The sequence below is a fragment of the Haematobia irritans genome, chromosome 1, assembly GCF_050003625.1.
Source record: "Haematobia irritans isolate KBUSLIRL chromosome 1, ASM5000362v1, whole genome shotgun sequence".
Classification (NCBI taxonomy): Eukaryota; Metazoa; Arthropoda; class Insecta; order Diptera; family Muscidae; genus Haematobia; species Haematobia irritans.
This window is the reverse complement of record NC_134397.1, coordinates 121,259,426-121,274,156: the sequence shown is the minus strand read 5'-3', so window position 1 is coordinate 121,274,156 and position 14,731 is coordinate 121,259,426. Positions and strand designations below refer to the sequence as shown.

The 14,731-nt window shown below is 36.0% G+C and overlaps 1 protein-coding gene across 1 annotated transcript; it reads left to right on the top strand.

Annotated features, from left to right (window-relative positions):
* Positions 1-1,013: 1,013 nt before the first annotated feature.
* Positions 1,014-14,455, top strand: LOC142231360 (circadian clock-controlled protein daywake-like). The gene is made up of 4 exons (XM_075301974.1): positions 1,014-1,062; positions 4,912-5,062; positions 5,126-5,259; positions 13,927-14,455. Exons 1-4 carry the CDS (start codon positions 1,014-1,016, stop codon positions 14,262-14,264), a joined length of 672 nt encoding a protein of 223 aa, XP_075158089.1. The 3' UTR covers positions 14,265-14,455.
* Positions 14,456-14,731: the final 276 nt, after the last annotated feature.

Here is a 14,731-nt window from a genome sequence, read left to right as displayed (position 1 = left end):
ATTTGGATCATGGTGGTGGGTATTTAAGATTCGGCCCGGCCGACCTTACTGCTGTATATACTTTTTTATAAATGTTTTCATTTCATTAAATTTTTTGGCAGACAATTTGAAATTATAACTGCCGATGCATTTATAAACAATTTATCAAAACAGCACTTCGACCGCAACGTCGGTAATACCAAAGCTGCAGGCATTCTGCGACATCTATACGGTTGACATTTGTTGTTTTTGTAGAAGAGAAATTTTTGTCCTCTTGTGTTTTTATTCTCTCTGATATCTTGTCATTTCATCGTAGTGATGAAGAACGAATGATATCCGGTTGATCTTAATAAAAATAAAGTGTCAAAATTTTAATGGTTTTGTGGAGAAACATAGTTTTCCAGGATAAATTAATTTATACAGAATGCATTACTCACAATACATTTCATAATAAGTTAATATGTTAGTATCGATATTGGTATTAATCGAACCGGATTATATTCGAATATCAAGTCTATTGTTATTAAAAACACATGACTAATCTAATGGATTTCATCTTTTAAATTTCTCGAGCTAATTTTTCACGCATTTCTCAGTAAAATAACAAAAGAAAGTTTAAGATGGCGATAAATTTACATAATATTGGTAGGTATGAATTCAGTAGGTCTAGACTTATTAAAGGTTTGGTAAGCAATTAATCGTTTATGAATGCTATTTTTCACGAAATAGTCTATCAGTCGTTTATAAACGTCGATTAACTTTTTATGAATACGTCTGAAATCAGTTAGGAAATTATTACGCTAATGGTAAACTCTACTGCAGCGTAATGAAGTTTTGGTGACTATGTGTCCTATGTTTTCAAATGCGAGCCCTTGATACATTCAAAAATATAATTTTTTCTTCGCAAAGGAAATTTTCATTTAGTTTTGGTGATATAAATTGACGTCTTCTACAAGTTGTAAAACAATTTAATAAAGACACACACGGCCTTCAGCACTGAATTGAGTCGGGATAGGGGAAATGGTACCCGGACCATGGTAATTTTCAGTCTGCCGAAATCAAATTCTCCACCGTTAGCTTTCGGTGAGTTGTAACGGGTGCCTGGAATGGGTGCACTTCCGGAACTGCTCTGGTCTATCATCGCAGTATGGTTAGGTTAGGTATAGTCGCAACCCGATATTTCAGGCTCACCTACCCAGTCCATTGTGATACCACAGTGATGAACTTCTCTCTTACCACTGAGTGCTGCCCGATTCTATGTGAAGCTCAATGACAAGGGATCTACTTTTTATAGCCGAGTCCGAGCGGCGTTCCACATTGTTTGTATCTGTTAATATTATGACGGTTATCTATTAATATTATCAGTTAATATTATGTCATAATTTAATTTCTTGACAATAGTAGACAATTGGTCTAAATTTCTTTATTGTTTTTTATGCCTTTGTTGAAAAAAAAAACAAGTACGGAAAGTCTAAAGTCGGGCGGGGCCGACTATATTATACCCTGCACCACTTTGTAGATCTAAATTTTCGATACCATATCACATCCATCAAATGTGTTGGGGGCTATATATAAAGGTTTGTCCCAAATACATACATTTAAATATCACTCGATCTGGACAGAATTTGATAGACTTCTACAAAATCTATAGACTCAAAATTTAAGTCGGCTAATGGGGAGACACCGTGGTACAATGGTTCCTGCTTCGATTCCTGCTTCGACCGAACATCAACAAGTTTTTCAGCGGGGGATTATCCCACTTCAGTAATGCTGTGACATTTCTGAGGGTTTCAAAGCTTCTCTAAGTGGTTTCACTGCAATGTGGAACGCCGTTCGGACTCGGCTATAAAAAGGAGGTCCCTTGTAATTGAGCTTAACATCGAATCGGGCATCACTCAGTGATAAGAGAGAAGTTCACCAATGTGGTATCACAATGGACTGAATAGTCTAAGTGAGCCTGATACTTCGGGCTGCCACCTAACCTAACCTAATGCCATAAGCGTAGGAAGGCCTCTGGGGAGGTGTCTTAGACCCCCCCAGAAAAATTTTAGCCCCCCCCCAGAATTTGAAACTCTATTTATGATTTTCCATTTTTCAATAAATGTCAATAGTTTTTTTTTTTTTAATTTTTATAAAAATTAAACAAGTGTATACAATCGCACAAAGTTCCGCTAAAGACTTCCATGAACAATCGAATTACTTGGGTTGTGGTAGCAGTTGCCGATGGCAATGTTTGAAGTCAGATATTTATGAAATAAAGCTGTGGTTGAACTTATGATTGATTTAGTTTAGTCAATTTAATTAAAAAAATAGTAATTGATATTAAAACTATTTTTCATAAATTAATATCTTAATAATGCTGCGGAAAAGCGTCGCCAAAAAGTAGTGAAAATGTTCTTTTTGGGTCTAGAAGTGGTGCAAAATTGGCGGAGAAGCAATGAATGTAATATGAGCTTGTCATAGGACAAATGTCCACCGTTTCAACAGCCGTTGCAATGAATTTGCATCACTTCTTAAGGTGTGATCTGAATTCAGTGTTTTGAATGTGAATTAAAAAATTTTTTGATATCGATTTTTCTATAATGAATTTAGCAGTTTTGTGGCAAAATTTGAATAATTTGTACCAATTTATTTATTCTTACTCTTTTTTTAAACTATTTGAAAAAAAAAACAAAAAATTACACATTAAAATATGAAAAAAATCAATTAAAAAAACTTCCTGTGTAGTTAAAATAATTGAGGACATTTTTGGAAGTACTTTTAAAGTTGTGCCTTTAGAACAACGCATAATTTTTTTGCTGGGAAAAGTGTGGAACTACTTTTAGTTGCTTTATTATAAATTAATTGACGAGTTATTTTGATGTCTAATTTTTTATTCAATTTTATGAAATAAAACATTAATTGAACCTATAAGTTCAGTCTATACATTTTTAGCTAGGGGGGCTATAGCACCCCCTAGGAAAATTGTCTAGCTACGCTAATGCCTAATGCACTAGGGTGGAACACAATGTTAGTAAAAGAATATGGGAAACATTTAAATCTAAAGCAATTTGAAGTTTAGGAAAATTAGAGTCTTTTTACAACTTTTCGACTAAGCAGTGGCGCTTTTACAAGGAAAATTTTGGTATTTTTACCATTTTTGTCGAAATCAGAAAAACATATATTTGGGAGCTATATCTAAATCTGAACAGATTTCAACCAAATTTGGCACACATAGTTACAAAGCTAATTCTACTCCCTGTGCAAAATTTCAATTAAATTGGAGTAAAATATTGGCCACTGTGGTCATATGAGTGTAAATCGGGCGAACGATATATATGGGAGCTATATCTAAATCTGAACCGATTTCAATAAAATTTTGCACACTTGACTACACTACTAATTGTACTACTATTGCAAAATTTCAATGAAATTGGGTTAAAACTCTGGCTTCTGGGACCGTATTAGTCCATATCGGGCGAAAGATATATATGGGAGCTATATCTAAATCTCAACCGATTTCAATCAAATTTAGCACGGATAGCTACAATGCTAATTCTACTCCCTGTGCAAAATTTCAACCAAATTGGGCCTAAAACTCTGGCTATTAGAACCATATTAGTCCATATCGGGCGAAAGATATATATGGGAGCTATATATAAATCTGAACCGATTTCAATCAAATTTAGCACGCATAGCTACAATGCTAATTCTACTCCCTGTGCAAAATTTCAACCAAATTGGGCCCAAAACTCTGGCTATTAGAACCATATTAGTCCATATCGGGCGAAAGATATATATGGGAGCTATATCTAAATCTGAACCGATTTCAACCAAATTTGGCACACATAGCTACAATGCTAAATCTACTCCCTGTGCAAAATTTCAACCAAATTGGGCCAAAACTCTGGCTTTTAGGACCATATTAGTCCATATCGGGCGAAAGATATATATGGGAGCTATATCTAAATCTGAACCGATTTCAATCAAATTTTGCACACTTGACTATACGACTAAGTGTTATGTTTTTACAAAATTTCAAGCAAATCGGTATAAAACTCTGGCTGCTGGGTCCATATTAGTGCATATCGGGCGAAAGATATATTTGGGAGATATATCTAAATCTGAACCGATTTCTTCCAAAATCAACAGGGTTCTATTCTGACCCAAATTAGGAACATGTGCCAAATTTGAAGGCGATTGGGCTTAAATTGCGACCTAGACTTTGATCACAAAAATGTGTTCACAGACAGACGGACGGACGGACAGACGGACAGACGGACATGGTTATATCGACCCAGGGACCCACCCTGAGCATTATTGCCAAAGACACCATGTGTCTATCTCGTCTCCTTCTGGGTGTTACAAACATATGCACTAACTTATAATACCCTGTTCCACAGTGTGGCGCAGGGTATAAATATTGAACTAAAACACACCAAATTTCTTTAATTACAAATTTGAGGAAAACAATCGGCTTCGGCCGATTATTGCTTTTCTGCCCAACATCGCCTTCGGCAAAAAAACCGCTTCGATCGAGCTCTAGTGACCATGTAACATGTTTGTCGCAATAACGTTTTTTCTAGCCAAACATAACATGCTTGCAGAAATCAGTTACATAATTTTCAAGAATATAACTTGTCACATTTGGGAGGCGTCCGTTTATCCGAGTATACAAGTTTGAGAGATTTCGCTGTATATTACACTTTTACCACGAAACATTCATTTTGCAAATGTGAACGAGTGTAGTTTAGAATAAAAATGTACTTATTTAAAATTTTACAACGAACGTATTTTTGGGTTGGTAAAAATGTTAACTTTTCTTAGAGATACAACGTTTGTTACACCTGTTTTTCAAACATTTTATTCATTTATTATTTTTAATGTTTATTTTAAATAATTAATCTAAACTATAAAATAATGTATTTTAATAAATCGCCCCCGTGCCCGTAGGTGTACCGGGTTTAAAATCTGCTGGTGCTTTGGATCCACTTCATATCAACGAAGTAAAAATTGAGAATTCTAAAAGTCCATTAGCCATTGATGTTGATTTAAAGGATGTTGAAATAAAAGGCTTAAGTAGTGTTCACATGGAAGAACCAAGGTAAGCAATCTTAAAAAAATTCATTTTAAAATTTCCACATATTATATAACATTAAAATTTTAGTTATGATACTAAGAAATTGGTTTTTACAACCAAATTGAAGGTACCAAAATTCACCATCAAATCAAACTACAAAATGAAGGGGAAAATTGTACAATTGGATTTGAATACAGATGGCAAATTGGAACTTGATATTGGTAAGTTTTGTAATAAAATCAAAAGTCACATGAGTAGATTGTCAGAAAAAAGGAACTGATGAGATGGTCAAATCCGAAACAGTTCCCTTCCCAAGCATTCTGGATACCATTTCTAAGTTTTTATAATATCATAAAATATCTGTAATTTATTTATTTATTTACACGGCTAATAGCAGCCGGGACATTACAAAATATAACATTTCAATTCAATTAAATACAATTCTATAAAAAAAAGGACCACAGCGAGTCAGAAGGGACTTCTAAGTTAGTTATTCGAGATGGGTCAGTAGGGGCTCCGTGGAACTCAATAAAGGTTCAACATATATCAACAGATAGGTCAGAAGGGACCCCAATACCACGCTGAGCCAAACAAGGCTAAAAATTTCAGATGTCAGAGTATGAGCGCATCGTGTGTTTGAAAATTGGTCAGAAAGGACCCCCTGAGCCTTTAGGTCAGTAGGGGCCACCGCAAGACAATAGGGACTTCCGCAGTCATACTCAAATGTAAAGCAATCTACCTGAAAAATTAGAAGGCAACAACCCTTGGTTCAGCAACCTTATTGTCCAACTTAAGTATAGTTTCCTTTATGGCTGGAATCGATTCAGATAACGAGAGCAATGTATACCCCGAGTTATAGTTTCTACACAAAACGTTAAACGGATTAAATAATTCATAGTTATGTCTACAAAAGTCGATCTTTAAGAGTACAAAGTTCCTTGTTAAACGATTAGGAACATTATAGCAAAATTTCGAGGTTAGGTAGTTTGAATCAATATCTCCATTAATAAGATTAGTGAGAAATACAATACCATGCATGATCCTTCCACGCTCAAGAGAAGGAAGATCAATTAATAAAAGACGGCTAGAATAAGGAGGCAAGTCAAATAAATTATTCCAGCCTAGCCCTCTCAAAGCAAAAATAAGAAAATTCTTCTGGACAGATTCAAAACGATCAATAGAATAGCGATAACTTGGTGACCAGTTAGCATATCACAATGGACTGAATAGTCTAAGTGATCCTGAAATTTAATCGGGCTGCCACTTTAACCTTAACCTTTAACTTGGTGACCAGACAACACACGCATACTCCAATATCGGCCTAACCAGAGTCGTAAAGAGCCTTTTCGTCAAATAAGGATCAACAAATTCCTTGGACCATCTCTTAATGAAACCCAAAACACCCTTAACCTTATTCACAGATTCCTCAATATGAGGACCGAAGTCAAGCTAGTAAATAAGCCATTATATAATTATATGTACTAAAGTACGTTAAATGTACTTTGTACAAAGGAGACAGCTTACGGCCATTGAAGGTCATAACATGGCATTAAATCTCTAGTAAATCGATTTCCGACGACAATATACTGCAGTGGCGTACTTGGACGCATTGGATGAGAAATGCTGTGAAGTTTTTTAAGTTATAGCTCTTGGCTGGGCCAACAAAAATGCTGATTATAAAAAGTCGGAAAAATTTCTTCATGCTCAAAACCGCAAAAATGTCGAATAAATACTTTTTTTCAACGATTTTTCCGTTTTTCGACTACAGCTATTGAACTATCGAAAATTTTACAAAACAATTAAAACAAACTTCACTGCATTTTTCGAGCTATGACTATGCGAATAATAGAAGAAAATTGCAAAAAAAAATGCTCAAAATCGAATTTTGCGAAAAAAAACAATAGAGGCTCATAAAAAAACGAACGGTAAAATTCAGAAATTACTTTCCTCCTCCCATCGCGAATATGATCACCTCAAACATGTTTTAATAGCAAAATGTTATTTTTGGGTTGTGACCCTGTAACATGGTTTTCGAAACCATGTTATTTTCTCGGAAATCATGTATCTGATTTCGGCAAGCAGGTTATATTTGACGAGAAAACAACATTTTAGTGACAAACATGTTACATGGTCACCATACAAAAATAACATTTGCTCTTAAAACATGTTTGAGGTGACCATATTCCTTCTCTGCGTGCGAGTACTGGGATAAGTGACTTTTTGTTTGGAAGTTCTGAGTGGTGCTGTGTAATTGAAATGAGTAGATCGCCCATTACAAGGAACTGAGGATGATGTGGAAATCCCACACCCAGACAAGGAATACGATCACCTCAAACAATTTTCAAGAGCAAAATGTTATTTTTGAACGGGAACATTATTAAAGCATGTTTGTTCGGCAACCATGCATATGTTTGTTCCTGTTCACCGTCCAAAAATAACATTTTGCTTTGGGGTGATCATACTTCTTCTCTGCATTACCAACCAGATTGTTCCAAAAACATTAGCAGACTGCTTAAGTTAACGTTTTCAGGTCCGCCAGTAATCTAAAGCTATACGCCCCTAAAATTCGTTTACGCCTTACGCAAAATGCAGGACACTCACACAAGAGGTGTTTAATTGATTCCTTTTCCTCCGCATCAAGACAGTTCATACAGTAGTCATTATACTTCACGCCAATAGTTTTTGCAAAATCAGGCAGCGACCCGATATAGAGAACACTAGCATATCTAGTGTGCGGTTTAAGTTTAAATGAGGACATATTTGCTTGGCGTCGTTACAACCCTTGCAATTCTCCCATCGAACATTTGCCATCATAACAGCCTTCTCACGCAGTAAGAGCATTCCAACAGATTCTCGTTCCCCTGCAATATGTAAGATAGTTCCTAGCCTTGCTAACTCATCCGCTTCGCAGTTCCCCGGTATATTCCTGGCCATACTCATATTAGGTGAATATTGTACTGCTCAGTCATCTTGTTGTGAGATTTGTGGCAGTCGATGGCCGTTTTCGAGTTAAGGAACACAGAATCCAAGGATTTTATTGCAGGTTGACTATCTATATCCCAGCAAAAAAGCGTCGCCAAAAAAGTAATGAAAATGTTCTTTTTGGATCCGGAAGTGGTGCAAAATCGACGCAGAAGCGATGAATTTAACATGGGCTTGTTATAGGACGGAAGTCCTCCATTTTAACAGCCGGTGCACTGAATTTGCATCACTTCTTAAGGTGTGATACGAATTTAATGTTTTGGGTGTAAATTAAAAAATTCTGTGATATTTTGTCAAATAAATAATTTTTATAATTTTTTATAATTTTTAATGGATTCTAACGCTTGTCGGAAACGTTTGACCTCAAATATTTTCAAAAATTCACAATTTTTTCAGATTGGATTTAGCATTTTTTTCGACAAAATTTAAATAATTTGTACCATTTTATGAATTCTTAAACTGTTTATAACCAATTTGAAACCAAAAAAGTTAAAATTACGCATTAAAAACATGAAAAAAGCATGTTATAAAAATTGAATTAAATGAACTTCCCAGCAAAAAAAGTAGTGCAAATGTTCTTTTTGGATCCGGAAGTGGTGCCAAATTGACGCAGAAGCGATGAATTTAACATGGGCATGTCATAGGACGGATGTCCACCATTTCAACAGCCGCTGCACTGAATTTGAATCACTTCTTAAGGTGTGAGGCGAATTCAGTGCTTTTGATGCGAATTAAGAAATTTTGTGATATTTTGACAAATAAATAATTTTAAAATTTTTTTATGATTTTTAATGCATTATAACGCTTGTCTGGAACTTTTGTGATCAAATATTTTAAAAAATTCGAAATTTTTCTACAAAGGCTTTAGCATTTTTTCGGCTAAATTTAAATAATTTTTACCATTTTATTATACCCTCCATCATAGGATGGGGTATATTAACTTTGTCATTCCGTTTGTAACACATCGAAATATTGCTCTAAGACCCCATAAAGTATATATATTCTGGGTCGTGGTGAAATTCTGAGTCGACCGAAGCATGTCCGTCCGTCCGTCCGTCTGTTGAAATCACGCTAACTTCCGAACGAAACAAGCTATCGACTTGAAACTTGGCACAATTAGTTGATATCGATGTAGGTCAGATGGTATTGAAAATGGGCCATATCGGTCCACTTTTACGTATAGCCCCCATATAAAGGGACCCTCAGATTTGGCTTGTGGAGCCTCTAACAGAAGCATATTTCATCCGATCCGGCTGAAATTTGGTATATGGTCTCTAACAACCATGCAAAAATTCGTTCACATCGGTCCATAATTATATATAGCCCCCATATAAACCGATCCCCAGATTTGGCTTGCGGAGCCTAAAAGAGAAGCGAATTTCATCCGATCCGGCTGAAATTTGGCACATGGTGTTGGTATATGGTCTCTAACAACCATGCAAAAATTCGTTCACATCGGTCCATAATTATATATAGCCCCCATATAAACGGATCCCCAGATTTGGCTTGCGGAGCCTCAACGAGAAGAAAATTTCATCCGATCCGGCTGAAATTTGGTACATGATGTTGGTATATGGTCTCTAACAACCATGCGAAAATTGGTCCATATCAGTACTTAATTATATATAGCCCCCATATAAACCGATCCCCAGATTTGGCTTGTGGAGCCTCTAAGAGAAGCATATTTCATCCGATCCGGCTGAAATTTGGTACATGGTGTTGGTATATGGTCTCTAACAATCATGCAAAAATTGGTCCACATCGGTCCTTAATTATATATAGACTCCATATAAACCGATCTCCAGATTTGGCTTGCGAAGCCTCAAAGAGAAGCAAGTTGCATCCGATCCGGCTGAAATTTGGTACATGGTGTTGGTATATGGTCTCTAACAATATATAGCGCCCATATAAACCGATCTCCAGATTTGGGTTCCGGAGCCTCAAAGAGAAGCAAATTTCATCCGATCCGCCTGACATGATATTGGTATATGGTCTCTAACAACCATGCAAAAATTGGTCCACATCGGTTCATAATTATATATAGCCCCCATATAAACCGATTCCCAGATTTGGCTTGCGAAGTCTCCAAGAGAAGCAAATTTCATCCAATCCGGATGTAATTTGGAACATGGTGTTAGTATATGATCTTTAACAAGCGTGCCAGAATTGGTCCATATCGGTCCATAATTATATATAGCCCCCATATAAAACGTTCTCCAGATTTGACCTCCGGAGCCTCTTGGAGGAGCAAAATTCATCCGATCCGGTTCAAATTAGGAACATGATGTTAGTATATGGTCGCTAACCACCATACCAAAATTGGTCCAATCACACAAAAATTGGTCCATATCGGTTCATAATCATGGTTGCCACTAGAGCCAAAAATAGTCTACCAAAATTTTATTTCTATAGAAAATTTTGTCAAAATTTTATTTCTATAGAAAATTTTGTCAAAATTTTATTTCTATAGAAAATTTTGTCAAAATTTTATTTCTAGAGAAAATTTTGTTAAAATTTTATTCGGTTCATAATCATGGTTGCCACTCGAGCCAAAAATAATCTTCCAAGATTTTATTTCTATAGAAAATTTTGTCAAAAGTTTATTTCTATAGAAAATTTTGTGAAAATTTTATTTCTATAGAAAATTTTGTTAAAATTTTATTTCTGTAGAAAATGTTGTCAAAATTGTATGTCTACTTTGTCAAACTGAATTATATACGTATTGGATCGATCTTTTTTGTTTTTGATTTAATATATACCACGCATGGACTTACATACAATTTAGAAGATGGTGTTAGGAGGTTTTAAGATACCTTGCCATCGGCAAGCGTTACCGCAACTTAAGTAATTCGATTGTGGATGGCAGTGTTTAGAAGAAGTTTCTACGCAATCCATGATGGAGGGTACATAAGCTTCGGCCTGGCCGAACTTACGGCCGTATATACTTGTTAATTCTTAATCTGTTTCTAACCTATTCGAAACACAAAAAAAAATAAATTTCCCATTAAAAATATAAAAAAGCGACTTATAACGAAATTGACTCAAATGAACTTCCTGTGCAGTTAAAATAAAGAGCATCTCTGGGAGAGCATTTTTGGAAGTTCTTTTAAAGTTGTGCCTTGACAAGAACTTCCAAAATTTTTTGCTGGGTTCCTGGGTAGTTAAAATAAAGAACATCATTGGGAGTACATCTTCTGGAAGTGCTTTTAAAGTTGTGCCTTTTGAAGAACTTCCATTTTTTTTTTTGCTGGGATGTTAATGCCAACATTTGTTGGAACATTACTTCTCAGCCAATTTCCCACCTCTCTTATTGCTAATATTTCAGCCTGAAAAACACTACAGTGATTAAGTAATATTTTTGCTATTCGAAGTTCCAGATATTTCGAATATACTCCAAAACTCACTTGTCCATCCAATTTGGATACATCAGTGTAGCACATGACATGTTCTGTCTTTGCAGTATTTACCCCAAGACCATTCTCTTTCGCCCATTTCCCAGTCTCACGAAAAGCTTCTTGTATAATGTCCCTAATTGTGGATGGGAATTTTCCCCTGACTACTAGAGGCACATCATCTGCATATGCCACCACTTTTATTCTTTCTTTTTCTAGGGAAAAGGTTATTTATAGCATCATTCCCCTGAAAAGGTTATAGAACTCCTCCTTGGGGCGTGCCTCTGTTCATATACCTTTGTATGTTTGCTTGTCCTAGTGTGGCTGAAATATGTCGATCCGTTAGAAGTTCGTCTAACAGCCTCATTATTTCTTGGCCAACATTCAGAGTTGTCAATCCATCTAATATCGAGCTCGGATAGACGTTATTTAATGCCCCTTCGATAGCTAGAAAAGCCACAATTGTGTATTCATTGAAAGATAGTGAGCTTTCAATAAAACTGAATACTTCATGCAATGCAGTGAAGATCTCGTCCACTGAGCCCTGAAGTTAGCAACCCAGTGGATGATTTTGAATTTCGCTGCATTGTGACTTAATTTACCACCACACTTGAAATTCGTAATAAGTACTTATAACGATGAAATAATCCGCTTTTAAAAAAACGTCCGTTCAGTTCGACGGTTGAAATAATGGGTTAGCATTCACAATAAATATCAGTTGTATAATATTATCATTTATACTGAAAAATTAAATCATCGAATAGATCCATGCCGTAGAGTCAACGCGTTGGATTACACAACAACAGGAGATTTTTCATGTAAAAATTATTTTCCATAAATATAAACAGGGCAAGAGATAGGTACAAAAAGGACAAGAATACAAAACTTAACTGTAAGAGTTTATTTGTGCAGTTATAATATTTTTGAAGAGCTTATATGTTTGCAACGAAGTGCTTAGTTTTCGGCTGCTGGTAAACATGCACCGAATTACTTTCCTTTAATATCATGCCCGTGTAGAAGTAATATTGTATGTATACCTATGACGAAGTGGTTACAAAATTTTGCGCAGACTTTCCTATACTCATACCTGGTAAAGGGTGATACGGTCAAAATTTGGTCAAGGGAAAACGCGTGTAAATCGGTGAAATCGTTTATTTAAAAAATCAAATTAAATTTCTTTTTCGAGTTCAATTAGTATAAAATTCAGGAAAATATTCAGTTAGGCTTTCGCTTTTCCAAATCCGAATTGCCGGGCCTCACGCTTGACACCTGCCATCAGATTTTGTACAGCCACCTTGTCCACCTTCTTCGCCGCAGAAAGCCAGTTTTCCTTGAACTGCTGCTCGTCCTTAGCAATTTTTTTGGTCTTCTTTAGGTTCCGCTTGACAATAGCCCAGTATTTCTCAATTGGGCGGAGCTCTGGCATGTTGGGAGGGTTCTTGTCCTTGGGAACCACCTGCACGCTGTTGGCGGCGTACCATTCCATGGCCTTTTTACCGTAATGGCAAGATTCCAAATCCGGCCAAAACAGTACGGAACAACCGTGTTTCTTCAGGAAAGGCAGCAGACGTTTATTCAAACACACTCAAAGCTATGAAAATGCTGCTTTTCAAGCCACAGGTACAGATGGCTTGCCAAACCTGATATTTCTTTGCGAACTTTGACAGTTTTGTGCTTGAAAATATCTGCTACCTTTCCCCTTCCTTTTGCCGAATAAAACTCCTGTCCCGGAAGCTGCTTGTAGTCGGCTTTGACGTAGGTTTCGTCGTCCATTCCATTACAAACTTCGTCAGCATCGTCGTGTACAGCCTCCGGGATCGCGCTTTGGCCGTCGTATTTTGTTTATCATCGCGATTTGGAGTCACTACCTTCTTGTAAGTCGATAGTCCGGCTCGTTTTTTGGCTCGATACACGGTTGTAGACGATACACCCAGCTTATTTGCGGCATCTCGGAGAGAGAGGTTAGGGGTTCGCTTGAAACTACCAGCAACTCTCTTTGTCGTCTCAGCGGCTTCCGATTTTCGATTTCCCCCCGATCCAGACTTCCTGGCTGTCGACAAACGTTCACCAAAAACTTTAATAACATTTGTAACGGTTGATTTGGCAACTTTTAGCGATTTTGCCAGCTTTGCGTGCGAGTAGCTCGGATTTTCGCGATGCGCGCAAAATTTTGATACGCTGCTCTTCTTGCTTGGACGGCATTTTGACAACTGAAGAGTGAATTCCAAAATCAAAATAGGAGCAACATTCTACACATACACACCTTCAAAATGAGGGGTGTTAAGGTTTCTTAAATGCAAAATTGAAAGAAATACGTCAAGTTTATATTGACCAAATTTTGACCGTATCACCCTTTAATAGGAGTTTTTGCTGGGTAATATCACCATTTTAACGGTTATATCAACGGAATTTGTCATCTGGCACAAATACGGTATTGTGTCCTTCGAAATTCTTTGGTCATATGTTAATAATATGTATTATTAATTTATCACTCTTATTCTCATATCTTTTCAGAACATTTGATAGCAAAAGTAATGATGAAATTTAAGTTGTACGATAGATACTGTCATACTTTCACGCATTTGGAGGAACTCCATCTGGAGATCACTGATATTAAAGGACTCAATATATATATGACAAATCTTTTCAAAGGCCAAAAAGATCTTGAAGAAAATTTAAACAAACAATTCAATGACAATTGGAAAGAATTCTATGAAGTATTACGGCCAACCATATCATCAACTGCAGAATCCGTAATGAAATATCGCCTTGGAGAAGTTTTCGACTATGTACCTGCAACGTATATCGTTAGTGATTTGCCCAATGCATCCAGTCATCATAAACAAAACTGACTTTAGGTCTACAGTGATAGAAAAACTAGAAATGTGCTTTAACATGCGTAATTAGTTTTTAAAATTAAGTAAAGTTGATGCAAAAAATGATAATCTTTGCAAAGAAAACATTTGTGTATGTGGAGTAACACTATTGACATTTCTCTCAATGTCCACTAAAGTAACGCTATGTTAGAACAGAGAGTTTCTGCAAGAGACGACTTGAGTTATTTTGGTTTCCCATAAAAAACAAATTGATTTTGATAAACTTATCAATTAAGTATATAAATTTTAATATTAATTTTAATTGTTTAATTAAATCATAGACCAGCCATAAAAATTAATTGCGTCAATTACATTTTTAATTGGATCAATTAATTAAAGGGTGATACGGTCAAAATTTGGTCAATATAAACTTGACGTATTTCTCTCAATTTTGCATTTAAAAAACCTGAACACCCCTCATTTTGAAGGTGTGTGTGTGTAGA